The sequence below is a fragment of the Rhinolophus hipposideros genome (genome assembly GCF_964194185.1).
Source record: "Rhinolophus hipposideros genome assembly, chromosome: 3".
Classification (NCBI taxonomy): Eukaryota; Metazoa; Chordata; class Mammalia; order Chiroptera; family Rhinolophidae; genus Rhinolophus; species Rhinolophus hipposideros.
Window position 1 is genome coordinate 39,121,859 of NC_138049.1, and position 26,455 is coordinate 39,148,313.

Genomic DNA, 26,455 nt, shown 5'->3' on the forward strand with positions numbered 1-26,455 from the left:
ATTTGGGGTGTTTTGCATTAGATGAGAAGAATGTCCAAGTGGAGAGAATCTTTCATACACAGTTGGAAATATACAATAAGCACCGCAAAGAGTGGTCTAAACTAGAGATACCAGTCTTAAGACCATCTAGCCATAGAAGTAAATTAACTCCCTCAGGGATAGAGTGTCCTATTAGAAGAGGCAGCACCTAAAGCCTAAGGAACATCAACATTTAAGGGACGGACAGAGTAAGAGACAACAGACAAGGAGCCATCATAAGCACAGAAGAAAACTAGCAGAGTGTGGCACCTGGGAATATTTTTAGATATTTAACATTTTAAGGGGTGAGTTTCAGTAGTGTCAAATGTTGCTGAAAAGCAAAAAAAGGAATGAGAATTGGCCTTTGGATTTGGTAACAAGCAGATAGAAGTTACCCCCTGCTGGAGCAGTCAGTGGTCAATTCTGGTGGAAGCCATGTTGCAGTGGAGGTAAGGAAGTATAGAGACAAGTCTTTGCAGAAGGCCCCAGTGGATGGGACGTGAGAGTTAGGGTGGTAGCTACAGGATGACGGGGTCAATGGGAAGGTTGAGTAGAAGAACTGGCAGCTTGCTGGACACGGCTGAGCACTCAGTTGGGGTTGGCAGCTGTGGATTTGTGACGGCCCCATCTGCTCACTTGTTTGATTTTTCTTTAGCAGGATTCAGCACTCTGATATATTTGGAGAAGGCAGACAAGTACATTGACCTAATCTTGGGGTTTTCCTAAATTTGGACCAGAAAGAAGACACATGGTCTCTAGTGCTCATTTCGAAAATCTGATACAAGGATCATTTGTTTTTAAGAATATAAATTCACTCAACTTAGGTTAAAGAAAGTGGGGAGGAATATTTATTATGAAGATAAGAGGGGGGGTGTCTCGTGGATCCAGGTCAAGCAGCACAGCAAGACCTCACAGGGCCTGGAACTATGAATCTGCACGGCACCTGGAACCAAGACTGCTCTTCCTCCAGTTTCCTATCCTGAGCTAATCTTACTTCTGTAGACATACCTGCTTTATTCTTTCCTCCACAAACAAGCTTCCTAGGAATGAGTCTTCCACTTTACATGGCCAATGAGTTTAAGTATTCATAGAGGATCTGTAAAGGATCCCGGAGGCTCAATTCCAAATTCCCAGAAGGGAGAATCTGACCAAGTCGTAGTGAGGTGTCAAATCAGCGATGGCCGAGGGAAGGAGTACTGATTCTTAGTACCGCTGTAGCCATGGCACAGAGCGCCCTGAGTGTTAGAGAGGAGAGGGCTGGCCGAGGTCTCCCACTCTCTCTGCTGCACCTCGCTACATTTATCTTATTGGAAGTTTCTCTGTTGTAGAACTACTTGTGAGAGGCAGATTGTCCGGGATTCTGCTGTATATTCACTAGAGAAAGTTCCGCTTTCTTGAAATGAAAGTTCACCAACATGAGCATTTTCATGTTGTTCCATTAACTATGACACAAACATGCCTGCAGAATACCAGTTCATGAACCAAGCCTACCTGCCCTGAGACGTGCACTATGTAACAGCCTGTCGTGTTGCTGCTTCATAATGTGATGAAGTCCAAACGCTTTAATGGTCCCCAATTAAACACACAAACACAAACACACACATGCACCAGAATTTGATTCTGTATTTCCAAAAAATCAGGTCTTCGCATTCATCTTTTGAATACTTGTCAATCAAGATCCAACTTAAATCTTACCAGCTACACGATTCTTACCTGTTCCTATTCCCCTACAGCAGGAAAGCTTTGTCTTTCTGTGCTTTTCTGGCTTGCTTTGTTTAATCCTCTGTAATACACTTATTGCATGTTTACTGTTAAAGGCAAAGAGATGAAATTGCTCATGGCTTGGTCACTTATTAACAATCTGACCCTTTGTAAGTACACAGTGACTTGGGGTCTTTCTTATCTATAAAAGGGATGATAATGCCTACCTTTCAGTGGTTATTAGGAGCCAGTGAGTGAATGGATGCAAAATGATTTACTTCCACTGTGATGCAGGTATTAATTATTTAGGGAAATCGTCTGGGGGTTGAAAGGCCAGATTTCTAAACCCTGTCTGTCACTTGCTAATTCATGGTGTGTTTGTGGGCGAGTCACTCTCTTTGTCTCAAGCATGTTGGGTGCTGTGTTAGTTTTCTGTGGCTGCTGTAACAAATTATCATGAAGATAGCAGCTTAAAGCAATACAAATTAATGTCTCACAGTTCCGTAGGTCAGAGTCTGAGTGGGCTTGTTTGGTTTCTCTCCACTGGTCTCCTAAAGCTAAAATCAAGGTGTCGGCAGGCCTGTGTCTTACCTGGAGGAGAATCCACTTAGAGGTTCATTCAGGTTGTTGGCAAAATTTAGTTCCTTGCAGCTGTAGGGCTGAGGTCCCATTTCACTGCTGGCTAAGAGCCAGGAGCCTCTCAGCTGCTCCAGGCTGCCTTATGTTCAAGTTCCCATTGCCCCTCCCTTTTCAAACTGGCAGTGCCACGTTAAGTGCTGCTCACTGAATCTGACTTTCCCATTTGCTGCATCTCTCCTGCCTCCAGCTAAAGAAAATTCTCTGCTTTTAAGAGGTCAGGTGACTAGATTGGCTCCACCTGGATGATCCAGGCATAGCTCTTTATTTTAACGTGTTTGCTGTGACGTTCATCTATAGTCGAATGATATTTCCGGGCCGCTGACTGAGGTATTCGACTTTATGCCACGAGCTCAGTGTTTCAGAAAGAAATTTTGGGAAAGCGGATGTACATTTTTCTATATTTTTGTGTTTTTCAAGAATGAATAACAATAGGATATTTTTATACTTTAAAGTAATCATTTATTTTAATAAAATGTAGCACCTTAACTGTATTACTTAAAAATATAAATACTGTATTTTCTGTGGATTTTTGACACATTTTGGAGAGCAAACTTGAAATCAGTTTATGCAGTGAAAAGGTTAAGGTCACCTTAATTATCCTCATGTAACTTTCATTATATCTGCAAATTCTGCTTTGGCTAGGTATGTAAAATACTATATTGACAGCTCCAGGGATTAGGGCGTGGACATAATTGCGGGGATTTCTACTTACCAGCTGTGGGTACTACGTGTGATGCAGTGTGTGAAGCCAGGTGCCGTTCCTTACATACAAAAGCTACTCAACAGCTATTGGCAAGTTGTGTGACCTGTTACTGTGGTTTGTGATCAGCCAACCTATTACCCAGGAGGTATTTTATGCCACATTATTCGTAGGGGTAACCTAAACCAAAAGAAGCCAGGTTTTATAGTAGTTTCTTTGTATAACCCACTGTTATTATTGTATGCAGGTAAACAGGGAAGAGAAACCAAAGATGTATTCACATGTAAAGAGTATTGATAAATAAGAAGAATGTTCTATTTTTTATTCTTAGAGCTTTTGTTGAGGCGTTACTAAGTGCCTTTGATAAAGGCACTTTATTTTAATCTCATTACTGTTCCTATTTTGCAAAGGAGTATTCTGAACTCAGTACAGGTATATGACAAGGTTCCCAATGTCAAAAGATTACCAAAAATCTTGAATGAAAAATAATTCTGATTTGTTTATTCTCCCCCATATCACAGCAGGTATAGTATAGAAGTTAGGAGCACAAACTCTGGAGCCAGACTCCTTGGGTTAGACTTTCCTTAGCCACTTACGTGTGCAATGACCTTGGGCAACTTACTTAACCTCTCTGTACCACTGTTTCCTTGTCTGTAAAATGGGGGTCAAAATAAGGCTTACTTTGTAGAGTTGTTATTGAAGATCAAATTGAACAGTGCTATATAAGTATTAGGATTATTATTGTAATCAAACCGTTTCTTTTAACCACTGATTCTCACCTGGGTCTACTTTGCCCTCCAGGGAACATTTGGTAATGTCTGGAGACATTGGCTGTCACATTTGGGGATAAGTGCTAGAGGCATCTAGTGGATAGAGGCCAGGGATACTGCTAAACATCCTAAAAAGCACAGGACAGCCACCTAGAGCAAAAAATTATCCACCCAACATTTCAGTAGTGCTGAGGATAAGAAACCCTGTTTTTAAACCAGTGGTTTTTTTATGGTTTTAGAATCAACTTCATTTGCAAATAAGATATTATGTTTCATTAGTGACTTTTAACACTGAGGATATTCATGCCAGATAGCCATGAGGCTCTGAGTTCTACAATCAAATAAAAAATAAATTTAAAAAAAAACATTTCCCAGTGTTAAAAATGTTTACTCTGTGTATCTATTTGTTTATTTTTATATGTAACATAGATTTCACAAGAGTATGCTTAACTTCTAGAATACACAACTAGGTGTTAGAAATATTCTGTTCCTGTGAAAAGTTGAGTGAAATTTCTAATTTTCTAATCCTGTGAGCTTTCTTCTGAAAATCGTAGGAAAGAAATCACTTGAATTGGGAACTTGCTGTCACTACATGTGTTGTAAAAGTGGAAATAATTACCCATTATAGCTACTTGTTTAGAATTTACCTACATTGTAGCATATGGCTGGGAAAGGCCTGAAACTTTTTTGCCAGTGTCATTTTTATTTGTGAATGTTATATAAGACTTGTGTGATTGCTGTCTTCACTCCCTCCTTCCCATTCTTATACATATCTAATGATGTAGAATATTCTTCAATTATTCCTTTCTCTATCATTCACCCCTGTCCCCTCCACCTCAAGTTTAGCTATTTGAGTTGTCTTTCTCTCTATCCGAGGCTATCTTGATCCATTCTCATTTTTTAGAATTTGTCCCTTTGATGATTCCGTCAGTTAGTGTTCAACACCATTACCACTGGGCCCAGAGACTGCTGAGACTGACATCCTGGGAAGGGTGGGAAAGAATCTGGGTACATTCCCATACCTTCCACTCTCTACGCACCTGGAGAAACTGAGGACCACAAGACACAAACAAAACAACAACCTATAGTTGTAAATCCTTATGGTTTAAGGGGACACTGATATGTAAAGTACCAATAAGGTGCTCAAAAATACTTGGTAATTGATTACATGATTATATGGTACAGTTACTAAGTATTGGTAAAATATATGATTGTGATCATATTATAATTGAAATATATTTTTAATTGTAGTTAACATATTCTTGGCTCATATAAATATCACCAAAAGGAAAGCATTAATTGGAGTTAGGCTGACATCCACTCCATTCTTTGTGAGTCATTATGTTACAACTCTGAACTTATAGGTACAAAGAAAAACACCCACACACTTTATTTAAGAGGAGCAAACAAAACGCTTTTAATACAAACCCTATCTGCCATACTTTGTCATCTGGGCTAGAAACTGGAAAAAGCCGTTTACAAAGAATTATAATTTTTAATGCAAAACATCATAAGTTTTTTTTGTGACACCCTCTAAAAGTGGTGGAACAGTGATAACTATTTCTTCACAGACTTTGTGATTAAGAAGGATTAGCTGTAAGTGAAATTGGAATGTTTTAAGGGTTTGGACAAAATCCATCTCATTTTCTGTGCTCTCAGGCTGTTAGGATGGAGAACTTTCCGCAGCCACCTCTCGATGGCGTTGGTTGCTTCCTTGAGCACCAAAGATCAAGCTACATAGCAGCTGAAAACTAGTTAAGGTCTTCTTTCAATTTTGAAATTACTATTACCTAAATCTTATTTCGCTACTTCATAATTTAGAGTCTTGTGCTGAAGACGTTTTGGAAAAACTCAATAGCTTTACCAGTGAAACGGAGAAATGCTGCAGTTTCTCCATTGAGAGTTGATTTGAGGGAGGGGGAGCTTGGATGACAATGAATCAGCATTTATGTATGTTATGCTATACGAAAAAACTTGCAAACAAGATTAGCTCAGTAGCAAACATCACGGGATTATGCTTCATGCCATGTGGATGTGTATATACCCTTCTAGGTATGTATAATAGTATTTTATTGTGATGGCCTGAGCCAGTGGCTAGAAGAGCCCAAAGGCTAGATATAGATCATGCTAGGAAGGCAGTTTCTTTACAAGACACGGCTACTAGTAGTTCTGAGAATAGTGTTGAGATGTGAGACTGGATTTCAAACGATAGCCGGAAAGTATATCTTGGTAGTCATGAGACGAAGGTGAGCAGAGCCCAGCACCCAGAGGTCCAAGTCAGGGAACGGAGAAAGGAGCAGAAGTAGAACCAGAAATGCAGCACTTAGTAACCCTGAGAAGACATATATACATACTGCTGTGCACAGGTTAGTCCCTTGTGGACAAGAATTGAATGTAATATTGGCTATGGAGCTACAGGTGTGCAGATGTTTGTTCAGCCTGGCACAAAGGAACGGGTGGGAAGGGAGTTGGGAATTGGGGTCCAAAGAGTTCAATGCAAGACAACTGAGCTATTGCACCCCACTGCCCAGCTGAATCTGTTCTGGAATTTGCTCTCTGCAGGGCTGACAAAGGTTTAGTCGGCTTCCTTCTGTGAGGGCACGTTCTCCAGAAAACAGCTGGTGTGATGGGGGTCTGAGGCAACTGTAGCACCCTCACCATTGCCCGGGGTAAACATTTGCAGGCCTTGTATTTGACCTATTCAATTTTAGGACCTCAGATCTTTGCCAATAAAATTCAAAGGTGACTAGTTAGTTGCTGGGAGGGTATCCTTCTATGACAGGGCTAAGGAAGCAGGCAGAATGGACAAACCTCTCATAAGTCCTGACACAGGACCCTGGGAAAAGGCAAAATAATCTCCTGGTACTGAGAAGCATTTTAAACAAGGATATTGTAAATCAAGTTAGAGAGGCCTAAGCCAAGGACAGTATTTTATATGCAGGACTAGGAAGATATTTTCTGTCAATGGTAGAAGGTCATACTTTTCTATGTGGAACAAGTCTTGTTTCCAGAAATGAAGGCTATGGAATTCTGATATTGTTCAAACAGTGAGAAGAAAATACACAGTATAAGAGTCAGTTTATATGGAAATTGAGTGTTGAAGATCACAGGTACACTGACCTATTTTAAACAGGACTTGGTGTACTTACAATAAAACAAAGGTGAAAAACATTCTTTCATATATATATATATATATATATATATATATATATATATATATATATATGATGGAGTTTTTTACATTTGAGAAAAAGAAATTGTAACTCAGCTGTGATGCACTATAAAATAAGATAAAAATGAAACATTTCAACTAGTGTTAATTTACTAACCAGAAGAACAGTATTTAGTGAAAATACTATTTACAGTTTTTTTTAAGTAGATCCTTTTTCAGATACCTTAGGCTATTTGATACAGTTAACAAGAATGAGATGAAAGTATTGGGATGCGAGTTTTTTGTTTTTTGTTTTTTTTAACCAGCACTGTGGATAAATTATATTATGGAAGATGCCTTAATATTTAAGATTTTCATCCAAAAATAAAAGTCTGATAATATTGACTTGAATAATTTATCCCGTTTTGAACAAATATTCCAATATTTTCTTCGAGCAAGATGGAGCAAAACAATTCATTGTTCCATGAAGTTACTGTTTAATGGGTGAATCCAGGAGCCCTGACCACATGTATCTTCCTTTTTAAACTTTTGTGCCTTTCCCCCTAACCCCTGCAATACATCAGTCATTAAAGCTTGAGTAAGGACTTGACTACCGTAATTTCTTTGGTAAGCCGCACTATTTATTATTATGCAACTGTTCTGAGCAAACCTTTAGAGTAATTTCAGCTACCAAACAGTATTATGAAAAGAAATAATTTCTCCAAATTAGGGGTATGGTATAAATCCAATTTGATTTGGTCATTTGTTTTAAAACAACAACCAAAGGAGCTATTCAAATGTTTAATTCATTAGTGGTGGGGCGTCCATGAGTAAGTAACAAAAGAACTTCAGTTTGAACTTAAACCATAACTGAGGACAGGCTGTTGCTGTCTCCTCCATCAGTATGATGCTTCTGCAGTTCTGGGTCTAAAGCCAATTGTAAAACTCATTTATGGGACAGAATAGCCACTGTGGTAGCACATCCACCTGCATCACACCTTCTTTCATGGAAAAAAGAGGGGAAGCAGTGCTGCCTGTGGACTCTGGAAAAATGTTTCATTTGCTTGAACTTTGTCACATAGCCACCTCTAGCTCTAGAGAGGCTTGCAAAGCACACAGTTGGTTTTTACAACTTCTGTTCCAGGGACAAGCAAGAGAAAAGGATATTTGGGTGTGGGGTGAATCAATTTATAGTATCTGGAATAGGTAAAATATATATTCATTTTTCCATTTTTATTACTGTTTTGCAGCATTGTGTAATCTTTTTGAATAATAAAATAAATTGACCTCTGCTTATAAACTTGACATCGTGCGTTTTTTTTTATTCTTAAATTTATGAAGGCCTTTGCCTGGTTTTTTAAGCTGAAAAATAGCTGAACAAAATTGGAACTCACTGTACCCAAAGCTATAATAATACTAAGTAATGCGGTTTACCGTAACAGGTCACTGAATTTGGCATATATTTAATGCTGGGCACTTGCCATCCAGCACCAGTAGAATGAATGATGGTTGTATTTCTCTACAATTTGAAACAACAATCAGGCTTTATCACATTTTAAAGCTCTAACAGAATGGTTACAAATATATTTTCAGACTCAGAAATTAATTGCCATCACTTACATAACATCTCAGATGGTCTTTTATCCATAGGAAATATTAGTTTGTAGGGTCGTTATTGTATAGCATATTAGATGTTAATGCTTGCCTTAAAAGTGGTACCGCATATAGTCCTAGATAATTGTTTTCCCTCTTCAGTAATAACTTTAGTAATATAGTAGATGTCTAAATGAAACTGTAGTAGAAAGAGCCTTGAAAAATCATCAGTATCTCTGTAATTTTTTTTGTCTTTTTGCAGGTGTTTAGCAAGAAATCTGATGTTGCCAGTTTAGGAGCAATTTATAATGTTTTTGGCACTTGAACTTATTGTGAACAGTATGTCTTTTTTCAATAGCCACAAAGCAAAATTATTAGGGTGTTCTGTTGGTGATAAGATGTCATCCATAAAACTAAGAATAAAGGTTATGAGATAACACTATAAGATACCCAAATAGAGATAAACAAATATCTTTCAAAGGAAGGAATTTTTAGATGTTAAAATTTATGTAAACCAAAATTCTTTTTCAACCTACATAAGATATCTTTATCCTACAGGGCACTAAAAGCAAGAGATATTCCCATTTTCCTTAATCTACTATATTTAATGTTTCTCTTCTGTATCAGCAAGGCTTTCAAAAAGAGAGAGAGGGAGAGAGAGAGAGAGAGAGAGAGAGAGAGAGAGAGAGAGAGAGAGAGAGAGAGATTGGCAAGTGGTTTTGCATGTCATTTTCCCCAAAGTCTCACTATTAAAAGTTAAATTTCCCCAAATAATTGAATAGGTAACAGAAAACATCAATTACACAGGGGTTAACAGTTTATTTGGAAGCTTATTTGGAAGGTACATTCCCCAGATTACCTGGGTCACACTTTAGCTCAGGACAGTGCATAAGACATTATGTCATAGGCTTCAGAGTCAGTCTGAATTCAGAGCCATCCTCACCACTTGCTAGAGGTCTGACCCTGGGAAAGTTACATAACCTTTCAATTTCCTCATTTATACAAGGGAATCTCAGTGGGGAGACGACTTTCCTTGTAGGGTTGTTGAGAGACTGAGAGAATATGTAAATGTATTACATATTTCCTGACACATAATGTTCAATAAATGCTAGCTCTTTCAATTTTTAAGGATGATAATTAAGTACTTTTGTGACACATCAATTATGGATTCTAAGTCTTATAGAGTCACTAGTTGCTACTAGGTTATGCTTAGGAACCAGAATTTCTGGTATTTAACACATATAAATATTACATTTCACAAGTAATTTTTAAAATACTACTTTTCATACAACGTTTTTATTATTCCATGCCCAGGTAATGTCTAAAACTGTTATCTACAGTATATGATAGGCTTACTTTCAGAAAAACTTACAAAATCATGGATTCTAAAATGACAGTGGACATCCCAATTATTTATCAATAATGGAAAATTTTAAGGGCAGTTATTTCAGAAGTTTAAAAAGAAAACCTTTCCATATAATATGTGACATTTTATAGCCAATATATTTTTATGAATTCTACCTTCAAATAGTAGTTGCTTACAAAATTACTATTCGTAGTCCTTTAGTTAACAGAATAGTAATTTTTGGTTTTAATTTGAAAAGGAAACACTGTGTCCTGCAACTCTCCTTTTGATAACAGCCTTATTCATAATTGCTAAAACTTTGAAGTAAGCAAAATATATTTCAGAAGGTGAATGGATAAATCAACTGTGGTTCATCCAGGCAACGGAATATAATTTAGTCTAAAAAGAAATGAACTATCAAGCCATGAAAATTCAGACATGGAGGAACCTTAAATTCATATTTACTAAATGAAAGAAGCCAATCTTAAAAGGCTGCATATTGTGTGATTCCAACTATATGACATTCTGGGCAAGGCTAGGCAAGGCAAAAAAAAAAAAAGAGAAGATGGTAAAAAGATCAGTGGTTGTCAAGAGATGGTGGGGGATGAATAGGCAAAGCACAGAGGATTTTTTTAGGGCAGTGAAGTTGTTTTTTATGATACTATAATGGTGAACACAAGTCATACATTTATCAAAACCCATAGTATGTCAAATAACAAGGATGAACCCTAATATAAACTGTGGACTTTGGGTGATTATGATGTGTCATTGTAGATTCATCGATGTAACAAATGTACCTCTCTGGTACATGATGTTAACAGTGGAGGAGGTTGTACTGTGTTCCAGCAGTGGGTATAAGGGAACTCTCTTTGAACTCAGTTTTTCTGTAAACCTAAAACTTCTCTGAAAACTATGTCTCTTTAAAAAACATACACACAAAAGAAAACAAGAAAAAAAGAAAAGAAACATTTGTGCCCTGCAACCCTATTGATAACTGAGCAGAATGGGACTTGACTCTCTAGGGTTAGTTCACTTAAAAAAAATAATAATAATAAAAATACAGAAAAGAATATAATTTGAAAAGATAAGTATCTCTGACTCTTGCTCATTTTTATAAAATTCAAACTAATTCTTTTTATTTATCATTAATTATGTTCTAACTTCATAGTATGTGTAAAGTTTAATGAGAACATTAAACAACAGATAAAAAGTTACTAGTCTATGAATTTGACAGATCTATAAACAAATTCCTTAAAGAGAACATATTTTAGTTCTAAAAATAAAATCATTGTGTCACTATTGCAAAAAAGATAAATGTGAAAATTTGAAGCTGTAGAATTACATGCATGGGTGAAAAGAATGTTTTGTCTTGCTTATTAATTACAAAAACTAAAACTGAAAAAAAAAGTCTTTTGAGATGAGACACTCCATCCATGAGGACAGTGTTTGTTTTCTATGGGATAATTTTGTAGAACTCCTTTTTAAATTAAAGGGAGCTTCATGATATGCCAGCAGGGGATGCCATTTTCTTTTGATTTCTAGGAAAGATTTATAAGTACTGATGTACCGCCTGCTGGTTTCCCGTTGACCACAGAGGTCTTAGCACAGGTAATCTTGTGAATGCAGTGTTAGATCAATTAGAAATCAACCAAACATACATATCTACAATGGAATATTACTCAGCCATAAAAAGAATGAAGTCTTGCCATTTGTGACAATATGGATGGACCTAGAAGGTATTGTGCTAAGTGAAATTGGACAGAAAAAGACAAATACCATATGATTTCACTTATAGGTAGAATCAAAATACAAACAAAGCAGAAACAAACTCATAGATACAGAGAACAAACTGATGGTTGCCAAATGGTTGGGGTGAAAAAGGTGAAGGGATTAAGTAATACAAATTGACAGTTAAAAAATTGTCACGGGGATGTAAAGTACAGCATAGGGAATATAGTCAATAATATTGTATTACTAATACCTATGTATGGTGTCAGGGGTACTAGACTTATCGGGATCACCTCGTAAATTATATAAATGTCTAACCACAATGCTGTACATCTGAAACTGATATAATATTGAATGTCAATTGTAATTGAAAAATGAAAAATTTTAAAAACCAAACAAACAGACCAAAAAGCCCCTGAGGTTGAATCTTTATAGTCAAATGACAACTTGTGTGTAAAGAGACCAGTTGTTCATCACAAGACAAATGTTTTTAATGAAGAAATAACTGCATGTGATAGATCCTCAGCAGATACAAAAGCTTCTCTGTATAAAGCTTTCATAGCTTTACATACCATAAATGTTCTCAGCAATAGTGCTTCTTTCCAAAAAAGATATTCACATATGAACAAGCCTTTTTCTAACCTCTAATTTTTGAGATACTAAATTACTGTCCTTTAGAATATTTTAAGGATACGTACTTATATTTTAGTCAAGTTTGTGGGTTGTTTTCTGTTTGGGGGTTTTATTATAGGGGAGTTGGCATTTGTTTGGTTTTGCCCCGTACCCTCTTCTATTTGGTAATAACACAGAAGTTTTATAAAATAACGTCAGAATTTGATCACAGAGTAAGAACCATTAAGTAGCACGTGATCCAATTCCCTGAGCTAGACCTAGAAAAACTGGCTTTTTCTTAGGAAAATGAGATACTTCCTAGAATAGGACAATCTGTTCTTTACAAATAGCAATAAACTAGAATTCTCATTATTTTTAAAACTGGCTTTATCAGGCATTCTGACTCTTTTTTCTAAAGAGATTGCTGCTGCTAACCACTCTTTTAATTCACTGGGGAATTAATGTTCAATGGCCCATTAGGGTTCGTACAATGGCATTAAATAATTATTCCTTTATATATTTCCTACTGTCTGAGAATAAAAAAACTATACTAAAATTGTCTGTGGGAGAATTCAGCACATCCGAATCTGAAGAAAATATGCACACATATATATCCACTCAGTGGTTAAGAGGCGGCCACGAATACTTGGTAACAAACAAATTGCACACTGGGAGACAAGAAAGAAGTAGAGTCACTGAGTGGAGAAGAGGAGAGAAAAACTGACCGACATTAGCCCCCAGTGGCGGTGATAAAGCTCAGGAAATCATTACAGCTGAAGAGAGCAGGTGTTGGTACAGGTACACTCAGAAGTTGTGAAAAGAGAGATTCAAGGTTCCCCATAAATCCAATGACAGGAGTAGAACAGAGATACCGTCTCTGCCCAAGTAGCCTATAGAGCCAGGAGGAGCAGAGCTGGGGACAGAGCTGGGAAGAGCTGAAGTGGAAAGGAAGGAAGGTCATGAGATTGAAGGATGCAAGTCAGGCAAGAAAAAGAGGTGCTGCGAAGTTCTTTCCTTGAGCCAGCTCACAAGCCTGATTTGGTGTGTGCCATTTCGGTGCCAGGCCCAGCCTGTCTTCTTGGACCCCAGAAGGGCAACCCTCTGTGCAGAGGGCAGCAGAAGAGCTCAGAGGCTACAGCTGACCATCTTAAAGGTTTGTAATCAGCTAAAAAAGTCAGGACTCTCTTAAGAGATGGAGTAGAAAGAATCAGAATGAGAGTTTACAGCCTTGCTCATCCTCTTCGCTATGCCTTCTCATCTGTAAAATGGGGTAATAATAACCCAAAGGGTGGTGTGAGGATTAAGTGTGTGCCAAATTGTTTCAAGTTTCCTTCACAGTGCTTTGTGGTAGGTGTTTGACAAAGTTAAGTCACTTCCTCCTTTACAGCTCCCAGGTTTCATTTGCAGAACAGAGCATTTAGAATTCTAAATGGCTTTCTAAAATGTGAAACTACCACTCATCCAGAAAGAAGAGAATTACTGCTTAAGTTTATGCGTAATGCTTTATATATGTCAAGTCTCAAGGACCTCACTAATTTTTGGCAAAGAGACAGCACTGATGGTGGGGCCAGCGCATTCCAAGAGCAGGCACTGAGGGCAGGCTGTGCCAGAAGTGTGCTGGGTGCTGCTGGCTGAGCTGTGGGAAGCAGGCTGGAGGGAAGCAACATGCCCACAGGCCTCCACACAGAGTGGTCTACACATGTGCCTGTAAACCATGGATTGCAGTACAAACTGCTAGTTTGTGGGCTGTCTGTGGCTCACAGATACGTTTTTTCCCCTTAGCTAGCTTACAATTTGTTTTTTTTTCCTAGATCCCTGGAAAACAAGCTTGTATTTATTTTTTCATAGTATTTTTTTTTTTAAATGACTTTAGTCAAGCCTTCACTCTTGTTTTGCCAAATTCCCCATCATTTTCAGTTGCCCTAGACCGGGCCAATCTATTTCTGTCTGGTCCTTGAGTTTTCAGCCCCTCTTTCAAGCCCAAGACAAAGCAGGACACAAACCACAGAGCTGGCCCTGCTCACAGAACCAGTGATTGAATGGGTTTTATCCCTCTATCCTTGGGTTGCCGGATACAATTTTGGACTCCGTTTAATTTGCATGGTAGATAAAACATAAATACTTTTTTTTTTTTAGTATACGTATATCCTATGCAATCTTTTTATTTCCTAAATAAAAAGGAAATAGAGTAGTACCGTACTCTATCCTCATTTATAATTCAGACTCCACCACCAGTAGGAACTTAATAAGTAGTGATTGTCATTGCAACATTAGGAAAAAAGAATCTTGGAAGTAGAACCTTAGCAGCCTTGAGGAAAAGGAGAGAGAACTAATATATTTCAGTGTTTGGGGGAGATAAATTGATCAAGGCACATGAATGAGTGTTTTAATTTGATATGAGGTAAAATTGGAAACTGTAGTGGTGGGGAGTGTTTTTCTCCCAACTGGGCGATGACAGATAGAAGGTGGCTGGACTGGGGGCCTTGCTCAGTGCAGAACTGTGTCAAGGGGAGGATCGTTCCCAGGACAATCTGAAGTGGCATCTTGATGTCTAAGTGAGAGGGTGCTAAACACTGCAATTGGGGTAGACTCCAGGCCTGCATTCTTTGTGAATGCAGAATTCTAAGTTCTTCATTCTGTCACCTCTACATGACATTGGCCTCTTTCCTTTCCTATCTTGTTCATTCACTTCTCCCTGGATTGTCCTGGCCACTCTGAGTATAGTTACATGTCCGCCTCCCTTTGGGCTGTTCTCCCTTATCTCTGTTTAACTCCTGTGGCCTGGGAGTGCAGTTGAGGAGGTGATGTGGATGACGGCCAGGAAAACTCACTGGATGTCTTGTATGAGCCAGGGGCGTTATCCAGATCCTGCTGCGAGGATGATAATGTTCTTCTTTTATATATGTATAATTTTATACATATATAGAATAAAGAACATATATATGTGTAATATACGTGTATATGTGTATATACCAGAGGTGCCAAAGAAATGTATACAAGTGGGCACTTTTGTCAACGTTGCTCAAGCAGTAGTTCACCGTAATCAGAAGTGTCTGGACGCTGATGGGAACCACTTTGAGCACCTCTTGTAATTGCAGAAGTCAAACGTGACTTATATTCATCTTTTGTTATCAGTATATATTATTAAAATTTTAATAGTTTTTTCCTTTCTTAAAATGTGTATACATTTTTTTTGGGCACCCTCTGTTTTTAGAACAGTTTTAGGATCATGGCAAAACTGAGTGGAAAGGAGAGAGTTCCCATATATCCCTGCCCCAAAATACCCCATTCCTCCCCTACTATTAAAATGTATCACAGTGGTATGTTTGCTACCAACGATTATTGCTATTTAAAGATGAGAAAAGTAAGGCTTTGAGAGACCAGACGTGTCTTAGCACCTGTGACAGCCGTCCTCAACTCTGGGTCGCTCCCTGGCCCAGCGCTCCTTCTGCTGCTCACATCAGTCTTCACTCCCACAGGGAAACGAACGTCGTAAGGTAGCATCAGATGAGAGGAAGGGGTGGCTAGATAGTTGTCTGATGTTCAGTTATCTAGAAATTCTTTTCCAGTAGATCAGCGAGGGTTTGGAGAAGCTGTGACTTGATTCTTTCAAGTTACTTTTTATCATATTTCCTTTCTTCCATTTGCCAGTTCTGCCAAAGATTAAAAGAAAATTGATACAGTGACCCTAAAAATGTTTTATGTTGAGATTTGTTCTGAAAATTCTAGAAGTTGCTTTCACTTGATAATCAACTAATTGCAGGCAAATTTTGTCCTGAAACTACTCTCAGGCTTTTAAAATCAGTGTTTTTTCAAAACATCAACTGTGAGTATAATTTTATGAGTGAAGGCCATCAATTTCTGCTGTAGTAAGCAGTGAGGTAGATTGACCTTCCACCCTAGACTACACTAAGCCAGACACAGCCCTTCATATCCTCTAGAACAGTGGAATTTGAGTGTTACTGGACTGCAGACCTCTTTCCCTTTCTGTAGTGCCAAATGACAAGCTGTTACATAAATGAGCCAAAGATGGCCTCTGTCATTTGGCCCCTAGATTGCTCAGTTTTTTCACTGCAGGCTGAGACTTGTTAGCTCAAAAGCTAGCTGGCACCAAATTCAAACTTTTACATATCCAATTTTTTTGTTTTTACCAGGCAAGCAGAGTTTTTAGCCATTTGAAGGCTGCCTGCTTTACATACCCCATGAAACCTTATCTAGCATCTGTTGGCCATTGGTAAGATAGGGCATTGTGGTTATAAGACCTCACGCTACTAATGCCCTTTGGAGTCCTCTGATCCCAAGACTCTGAGTGACATCCAATATGCCTCTGAGTGACATCACTTAGACATATAAGCCACCTCTCTCCCACAAGTTTTTTTGCTTTCCTCCCCTCTAGATGGTGACCCTCTCCCCTAATCCTCTGTACAGTCTCATGCTGTGAGAGACTTCCCCTCTCAGGCAACCCTGTCCAAGCACCACCCAATAAAGCTTGCTGTGTGTTACCTCCCCTGATGGGCATAAATCAGCCCCCAAATTCCTCAAGCACACCCCCTATATAAGCATACCTGGCACGACCAAGATTTCAGGAAAGCCAGTATGTGAACCATCAGAATCAAAGTTGACCCACACTCCCATACATGTGGAGCAGAACCTTTGTAGAAAGGGTCTTCATTCTTTCTTTCTCCACCTTTGGATACCAAATCATTGTATATGTTTTAAATGTATATATTTATAAAGAATTTGTGTACTATACAGGTTTGTCTAGTTTTGTGTACATTTGCCTCTCCTGTTTAAATATGTTAATAGGGAAAAGTGGGAAGCTCTTTCAGATTGCAAAGATCAGAGACATGCTTGGGTTTTTAATAAAAATAATTATAGTGCCTATAATTTATCAAACATTTACTATGTGTCAAGTGATGTATTAAGCTCTTTACATGCATTTTATTTAATCATCATGATAACCGATTAGACTGGTATTTTTATTTATTTACATTTTATGGGTGCAGAAAGTGGGCTCAGAGAGAGTAATTGCCTCACTTAGAGATACATTAGTGATGGAAGAGCTCGGATGTGAACCCAGTTTGTCAGATGTCTACACCTGTGACCTGCTCTGATGCATTCTTCAATAAGTGAGACGATTTTCTATAAGAATACATGGAGAAGTAAGTAAACTGCCTCAGCAGGCAAAGAGCCATGTTTCCTGAAGATAATTCATCAACTTTCAGCAGTCAGTAGCATTGTTGGTAGTTCTTCAACAGCTCTACAGACCTAAATAATTCCCCGGGGGCACCATGCAAATGACTGTGTACCCCATGTCTGCTTTCTAGCCTCCTCTTACTTTTCTCTTCTAGCCTTCTATCTCATGGTTTCTCCTCGTGGTTTCAGTTGCCTCCTGACTCCTTTTTATGGCTTTTTCTCTTTGTGTATTTGTATTTCTCTGCTTCTATATCACTTTGGCCTCTGCAGTCTCTGTAAATATCTCCCAGTTACACTTCCATATGTAGAGTGGATGATTAGATCCATCCATTGGAGAGAGCTTGACACCGGGGCGCCTCACCTCCAAGACTCACTGCCACCTTTCAGTGGTCTGCCTTTGGGTCAGTCAGCTGGGGCCAGGAACCCAGATCACACTGTACAAACTATGGAAATTTTGTGTAAGACCCCACAAGAGGGTGCTGTAAGTGGGACTTGAAGCTGTAGCCTTTTTAAAGGAAATTGTGAAAGCCGAAAGTCTTTGAAAGTTGGAATTTCTATTTTCACCTAGATTTTTAAAATTTAAGTATAGTTAGTATGCAATATTATATTAGTTTCATAAGTTTATGTTGTACAATATAGTGATTCGATGTTTTTATACCTCACAATGTGATCACCCCTTTCTATTAATAGTAATCATCTGTTACCATGCAAACTTATCACAAAATTATTGAATATATTCCCCTTCACCTTTTTCACCCATGCCCCCATCTCTATCCCCTCTGGCAACCATCCCTTTGGTCTCTGTTTCTATGAGTCTGTTTTTATTTTGTTTTTGTTTGCTCTTTTTTGTTTTTTTAGATTCCAGATAGAAGTGAAACCATATGGTATTTGTCTTTCTCTGTCCGACTTACTTCACTTAGCATAATACCCTCTAGGTCCATCTGTGCTGTCATGAATGGCAATATGTCATTCTTTTTTATTGCTACATAATATTCATATATATATATATATATGTATATATATATGTATATATATATATATGTATACCAATCTTTATCTATTCATCAATAGACACCTTATCCATTTATCTATCAATGAACACCTAGGTTGCTTCCATATCTTGGCTATTATAAATAATGCCGCAATGAAGATAGGGGTGCACATATCTTTTCAAATTAGTATTTTTGTTTTCTTCAGATAAATACCCAGAAGTGGAATTGCTGGGTCATATGGTGAGCTATCTGGCAAAAACAATGTGATTTTCGAAAAGATTTATTAATTTGTTTGTTATGAATAACTTAAGATCATATGACTAAAGCACCAGCAAATAAAAATATTTGCTAAGGGTATTTTCCAGCAACAAAAATGTAAGTTATGAAATCTATACATACCTGGAGAAATTCAAGCATATTTTTCTTTATTCATGGCTTCCCATGTTCTCGATTAGGTCAGGACATAAAATTGAAAACAAATTATTAGGTACAACAGTAGAGTTGAGCACATTTAGTTTTCTTCCTGTTATATACATGTACACATTTATGATTATATAAGCAGAAAGAATGTTAAGCTTCCATATCTTACCTATTAGATTATAAGCACGATAGAGTCATGTATACTTTCTTTCTAGTCCTTTAGCATCTCACTATTCATAGTGTAGCAGACCCTTAATAAATGACATTGCCTAATTATTCAGCCCTGATGCCAATTGAGTAGAAAGTGCTAATTGAAGAATCTTCTATAAGCATAGAGTCAATGAGAAGTAATGCTATTTCTTTGGATATGTTATACCTTAACCCCAGCTTCTCTGGGTAAAAATAATAGATTTCTGTTATGAAGTTTTGTATCATTTTCTCTTATTTATTTCCATTGATACCATGTGTTAGCTGTAACTTCCACCAATGCAAATACAAATATTTGGGGAAAAAATAAATTTTTAGTTTGCTTTCTATTGATCTTTCTTCATGAGGGTTTCAGTATTGCATTTGAAGTCCAAATGAACATCTAGTTTAAGCCTATTTTAACCCTTCTACTTGGGATGTCAGGCTGTAGAGCTCTAATTAAATTGATGAAAGACTACAAAACAAAATTAAGGAGCTTGTGACGAGGGGGGATTAATCCTATCCATGACTTCTTTGTTAGTAGTTGAATTTTAGAAGTGACCTTCTTGTCCTGTCACCTCACAAACGCTCTGAGTCTGGACAGATTAAATGCCTTTATGCCCATGGTCCCTCAGCTGGTTAGTGGCTTAATGCTCTAAAATTAAGAGCTAGTAGCATTTTGATGTTTTCAGATATGTGTATAAGTCATAAATCGAGGTTACAAAATTGATTTTATGTATGACTTATGAATTCAATCTCACGGTTCTGCACGTGCGGGCATGCACACACAGTCTTGCATTTGGCTTTAACGTGGTAAATCGTTCCAGAGGAGACCAATCATTGCAATTAGTTAGCAATGTGGCGGTTCCTCTTTGTTTCACACATTCCTGGAGAAACCACTCTTGATGCTCCATTCAGGGCATTTTGTGACCCATGGTGTTTTCTTTTTCTTTTCTAACTTTAACTCAGAAGTCTCATGGGATGAGGAACTCATTTTGAGAAACATGTCACAGAAACTTGAAATACAGGAAGCTAAGCAATTAGTGTCAGATTTTCCCTTGGGGGGAAAATAAGAAAAGTTAATATATACTACCGAGGTAACTCAAGTAGCTTTTCTAATCATTTGTACATTGTATAAATGATAATTTTTGACAAAGCAACAGTCTTCTATGGAAGAGCTTTATGCTATCTTAGAGTCTTTAATAGTATATAGCACTGGCTTCCATTTAGTCTTGGAGCTCAAACAAATCATCATGACCTTTTTTCTATTCTTGGGTCAGATGTATTCTAACAGCTTTTGAATTTATAAAGTATCTTTGGAAATTTACAGGAATGGAAAATTTACCTAATGTAATAGTTCATTTAATAGGAAAACCAAATCAAACTCATATGTAATCTCAAGGTGTTTTTGTGGATAGCATATACCTAGTCTTTTCAGAGGCCCATTGGTTTCTATTTCTGTGATGTGAATTTAATTGGTTTTCAGTACAGGTTTAAAATTCAATAAACATGTGATGACCCACCATGTGTTCAGCAGTGCACTAGGTGTGATCACACAGGCCATGTTAGTGTAACCCTCACATACACCCTGTGAGAAATTATTATCCCAATTTTTCAAATAGAGTCTCATAAAAACTGACTCATCCATGATTGTGTGACTTGTAGATGGTACTACAGGGATGATAATTCAGGTTATTTTACCCACAAATCTATTATACTTTTCAATAAAATTAATTTATAAGGAAAAAATCTTGAACACACTACCTTATACACATTTTGTCGATTGTTGGAAGAGCAACAGTCTGATTCATCAAAGGAAGATTTTGGTACTGACTCATTACAGGAAAGTGATGCAGTGTGTTGGGTAATACCAAGGTCTTGCGAGTGAGGCCCACACTAGGATGAACCCTGGCTCCTCAGCTGTGGAAAATGTCATGGCTTTGTATAAAGTTGTTGGTGTTTTAACTTCCAAGCCTCAGTTTTTTTATCTACCAAACACTGGGAATGTAAGATATTTCATAGGGTTGTAACAATACTGAGTGCAATACTGAATGTAGAACATCTAGCAGAAGTCCCAGCAGATAGTGTAGTTCCTTTTTCTTTTTGAATGTTTTAAATAAATTTATTGGGATAACATTGGTTAATAAAATTATATACATTTCAAGTACACAACTTTATAATTCAGTATCAGTGTAATCTATTGCACGCCCACCACCCAAAGTCAGGTTTCCTTCCATTACCATATATTTGACCCCTTTACCCACTTTGCCTTTCCCTACCTTCTTCCTCTCCAGTAAGAACCATTCTGTTTTCTGTATCTATGAATTTGCTTTTGTTGTTCGTTTGTTACTTTTAGTTTTATATCCCACATGTGCGTGAAATCATACGGCTTTTGTCCTTTTCTGTCTGACTTATTTCACTTAGCATAATACCCTCAAGATCTATCCATGTTGTTACAAATGGCAATATTTAATCTTTTTAAGGCTGAGTAGTATTCCAATGTATATATGTACCATATCTTCTTTATACAGTCATTCATTGATGGACACTTAGGTTGTTTCCATATCTTGGCTATTGTAAATAATGCTGCAATGAACATCGGGGGTACAGATTCTGGTAGTTATGATTAGTAGCAATATTGGTGAGATAGGAAGATAATATGCAAATTGGTTAAAGAAAGATGTTAATTATCGTTTCAGGGACATATGAAGACTTTCTTATTAATAAAATTGTATAGATTTCACTGAAGATTTTCAGTGATAAACATCCCTTACATAGTATTTATAACTTTATGTGATACTTTTTAGATATTTTAAAATATCGAGGCATATTAGAACATTTTCAGATTATGTTCATAATGTAATTACTGTTGCTAATGAATTGGGAATAGTTCTATGAATAAGTTCTAGACAGGTGAGGAGTCCCCCCTTTTTTAAAAAAATGCAAACAAGTATAATTACATATATTCTTTAAGCCATTGAAAAAAATTATACAACTATTATACAATAGTTATAAAACCATTTTGGCAGGCTCTTAGAAGAGCCTGTCCTTTCTCCCCTTGAAAACCCTTCACTTTCTGCTAGAGTTCATGTGTGGCACAGTAGATCAGAACTTTGTCTATAAGCCAGGAAAAAATAATTTGGTTTTTATTTTATATAGATAAATTAATTTATTTAAAATAATAAAAGAAAAAATTATTCAACTAATTGGTGACAGAGAAGTTTGGCCTTTAAGAAGTTTGGCCTCAACTAATTGGTGACAGAGAAATTTGGTCTCTAATCTAGACTCCATTCCTGATACGAGGAGTCTAGATTAGGAATATACAGGATCAGTCTTCAGTTACGTAGGTATGCGCACATATGTATCCAATAGATTGATTGTATTAAAATAAGATGAAGTTTTTCCAAAATCTAGATATAACCAGAGTTTTATTTTTTATTTCCTCTACATATATAAAAATACTTCTCTGTATAGACTTGGTCAAGATACAACAAAGTGTTTAAAATGATAACGTTGGATATTTATCTTGAATGTTTGTGATATACGCTGAGGTTGACAAAGTACAGAGAACCTTGTATAAAAATACAAATTTTAAATATGTTGTCTTCACAGATTTAATCTGTCATGAGAATGAAATAGATATATGTAAGAACAGTTCATCCTCTTAGGAATAAGCTATATTTCTGTTGCTGGAAACTAACCTTTGAAAATGATGTGTATCTTAAATAGAATTAAATGGATTCAAAAAAACATCTCCATTTGTAAACATAAAGGAGTCAGGTGGATATGTGGGTATGTGCGTGTCCTAGCTTATTCATGCCATTGTCATCATTTTAATTAATCATCTTTTTAACTAAGCTGTAAGTTTTAATATTTTAACCTTTTGGTATTTGATATGTGATCTATTTTGCAACAAAAACAAATTCAAATTATAACCCCATTTTCATTTCTTTTTTCAGATGATGAAACATGCTTGGGATAATTATAAACATTATGCCTGGGGATTAAATGAACTGAAACCTATTTCAAAAGAAGGCCATTCAAGCAGTTTGTTTGGTAAGTGGAATATGCTTTATGTCACTTCACAATACAAGGGACAGTAACTTCTCTCTAATTGACTGAACTTGTGGGTGGTGGAGAAATTGGTATGACCCTCCAGGCCATGTTGCTAGGAAACTTGCACATCTGATAGAGTTATCTGCAAGGACCGTGCGTAGTGTGTCCTTCAGACAGAGCACTGACTGCATATTAGAATCACCCACGTACCTTGCAAACAATACTGACACCTGGCATGCATTTCCAAAGAGTCTCATTTAATAGGTATGGGTACAGCATCATGATTTCTAGATCCCAGAATGATACCCAGCAGAGGAGCATTTGGTCAGTTGCATTAGCTGCGCCTATAAGGTGAAAGCTCTGTTTTTATCAATATGCAGGCTATGGCAGCCAGCCTTGGTGATCGTCATTGTCTCTCAGTGACTCTCAGCTTTGGATCTAGGTGTTTCCTGTTTGAGCCATAGAAGAGAAAAAGGGTGGATTAGGTTAGTTATTTGAACTTCCGTTTATCAACTTTGGCATTCTTTATTGTATTTGGTCCTCACAGCGTCCCTCTGTAATGGGTACTGTGGGTATTAACATACCCTTGCGGAGGTGAGGAAGTAATTAACAGAAGGGTTGGATGCATTCCCTGGGTCACAGAGCTACCCGGTGTTCTTTCCACTGCACCCAATTCTTTTTTTAACCCCCATAATTTTGTCTGTAAGTAACAGGATGAAGGGAATGGAGTCTTACCCTGATATTTCTAAATTCACCACAGAAAACGTGACTTTCTACACTTTAACTGAAATTGTTAAATAGTATTGAATCCTATAACAACAGTGTCAGCTAACACTGTGAGCCAAGGGCCATTTGTGCATCATCTCATTTAACCTCATTATAATTAAGTTGGTGCAAAAGTAATTGCAGGTTTTGCAATTATTTTTACCCTTTAAAATGCAATTACTTTTGCACCAACCTAATATATACATTTTATAGATGAGAAAAGTGAAGCTAGAGACTAACTTGCCTAGTGTTAGCTGGGACTTACTAACTGGCTGAGCTGGGACTTCAACCTAGGTGTGACTAAGGTCAGAGTGCACGTTCCTAGACCCCACACTGTGCTTTTGCATTTAGGACCTTCCATGTGTTTGGCTCTACTTTCAGCGCTGCTGTTAATAAACAATACAAGTCTTTTCAGAGTTCATAGCATAGTGCATAAGACTTGTGTATAAATACTGAATTATCAAAGCATTAGGTGGTTCAATAAATAATCGTATGAAGTTCTGAGGAACCAGTAGGATTTTAGGTAGAGAGAAGGGCATTGCAAGCACAGAGCTGGGAAGAGTGGAACACAGACTGGTTGATCTGTCACAGTAACACAGTTTATAGATGAAGAGAGCCTAAACCTGGAGTAGTGGCAGCTGACGTGATTTCAGAAGTTTCTCAAGTAATTTTTACAGAACATGGTCACCAATTAACAAGGATGATGAGCAATGGGAATTGAAGAGAGAAACTCGGAAACTTCACACAGACTCAGAAGCCTCTAGTTTTCCATTGTTTACTGTAACTTTTTAAATGTAATTCCAGTTGTGCTTTTATTAAAGTTTTTTGTAACATTAAGAAATCATTTACATGTAAATTTGCCATAATCAAACAGGTTATTTGTTTCTCTGTTAATAGTTGGATGGTTTTTAAATTTATTATTGAATATTAAAAACCTACTAAGTCTCTTACTATGGAATGTGGAGATAAACAAGGCATGACTTCTCTATTCTAAGGAAGTCTACAGACTAAGAGAGAAGCATGTAAGTAATTTTAATAGAAGACAGAAAGTGCAAGAGCAAGGTAAAGGACAAGGGAGTTCTGAGGAAATAAATCCCAGACCCAGGACTAGCAGGATGGTGGGAGGGGAGGTTAGGATTAGTCCGGGCTTCAAAGAGAGAGTGGAATTCCATTTTAGAGTAATGGATTCTTAGAACTATCACTAAACAATTTTATATCTAATTCTATTTAAGCAGTTTTGCACAGATGCACTTGGATATAATTACATTTAAAATTAGTATGTATGTTGTACCTTTATTTTAGGTAAATTTTTTTTTTGCTAGAGAATGTAATCACAAATGAAATTTCTAAGAGATTTATTTTCTACAGCCCAGAAGAATCTTTAAAGATTAGTGTATCAATCTATAACCTGTGATAATTTTTAGTCTAGCTTTGGTGCAGTTTTGAAATTTTCCTTCACTGAAAGAATTTTAGACTATATTCATTATTACTGTTCATTAATGAATGCAGTATTACCCTCTCCCTTTCCAAGGTATGGTCAATTTGCATGCATTTATCTGTCAAAAGTAATTTATTGAATACAAATTTGTCTGATATTTTCAGGTAATATCAAAGGAGCAACAATAGTAGATGCTCTGGATACACTTTTTATTATGGAAATGAAAGATGAATTCGAAGAGGCAAAATCATGGGTTGAAGAAAATCTAGATTTTAATGTGGTAAGTTAAAAGTTGACAATTGAGTTCTTAAATCTCAGTAACATGGAGAAATTCCGTCTGTTGTGGGGCAGATTATTGTGTTGTACCATAGCAGAACCAAATAACGCAACTTTTGAATAGTTTCACACTATTTTCTCAACTTGCCCTCCCTTACTATTTAAATACATATCATTGTTTTTTGGCAAGTTAAATGTAAGAAAAATACCTGTGCCAAACAAGTATTCTTAAAGTCCCCAAACAACCCTTTTAGACAGGTATTTTTTTCACACCATTACAGATTAGAAGTCAGAGCTTCAAGGGCTTTAACCAGACCTAGCAGCTAGTTGGGCGTCAGAGCGGTGAGTCTCACACAGGTCTGGGTGGTTCTAATGCTCACACTTTTGCATGTGCCATGGTGCATTGCTATGACTTTATTACATTAACATATGTTAAGTGGAGCGCAGGGTGCCACATGGAGAGCTGCAGTTCAACAATAGACCACAGGGAAATGGAAAGAGAGAAATTTATTACTCACAGATCCCGAGGAGGTATAAGGTGTGCCCCCAGGGGCCACACAGGAAGGTCAAGGCAGAGTACAGTTTACAGCCGGAAAGACAGGACCGGGGCATATGCCTTTATTAGGCTTCATAGAATGCGTTGGATTTCCCAGGCTAAGGCCAAGTTGGTCAATTCAAACAAACAAACAAAAAGTAGGGTCTTAATAAGCTCCATGGGAGTCTTTTCTAAGGGGCACACAAGGGTAAGGCCTTGGGCCATGTGAGAGACTGATGACAAGGGCCATTGGGGGAGTCATCAAGAACTTAGATTTGCTTGGAGCTCTGTGGGCTATTCTCTAGGGCTTGTGTTTGCATGATAGGCTGATTTC

The 26,455-nt window shown here is 37.3% G+C and overlaps 1 protein-coding gene across 2 annotated transcripts in view; it reads left to right on the forward strand.

The window, feature by feature from the left end:
• Positions 1-26,455, forward strand: part of MAN1A1 (mannosidase alpha class 1A member 1) — a 158,082-nt gene that overhangs the window by 21,800 nt on the left and 109,827 nt on the right. For both annotated transcript variants that reach the window (XM_081040532.1, XM_081040533.1), the window contains 2 exons: positions 23,011-23,107; positions 25,475-25,590. In XM_081040532.1, the coding sequence (XP_080896658.1) occupies positions 23,011-23,107; positions 25,475-25,590 (213 nt within the window). The remainder of the gene's footprint in view (positions 1-23,010; positions 23,108-25,474; positions 25,591-26,455) is intronic.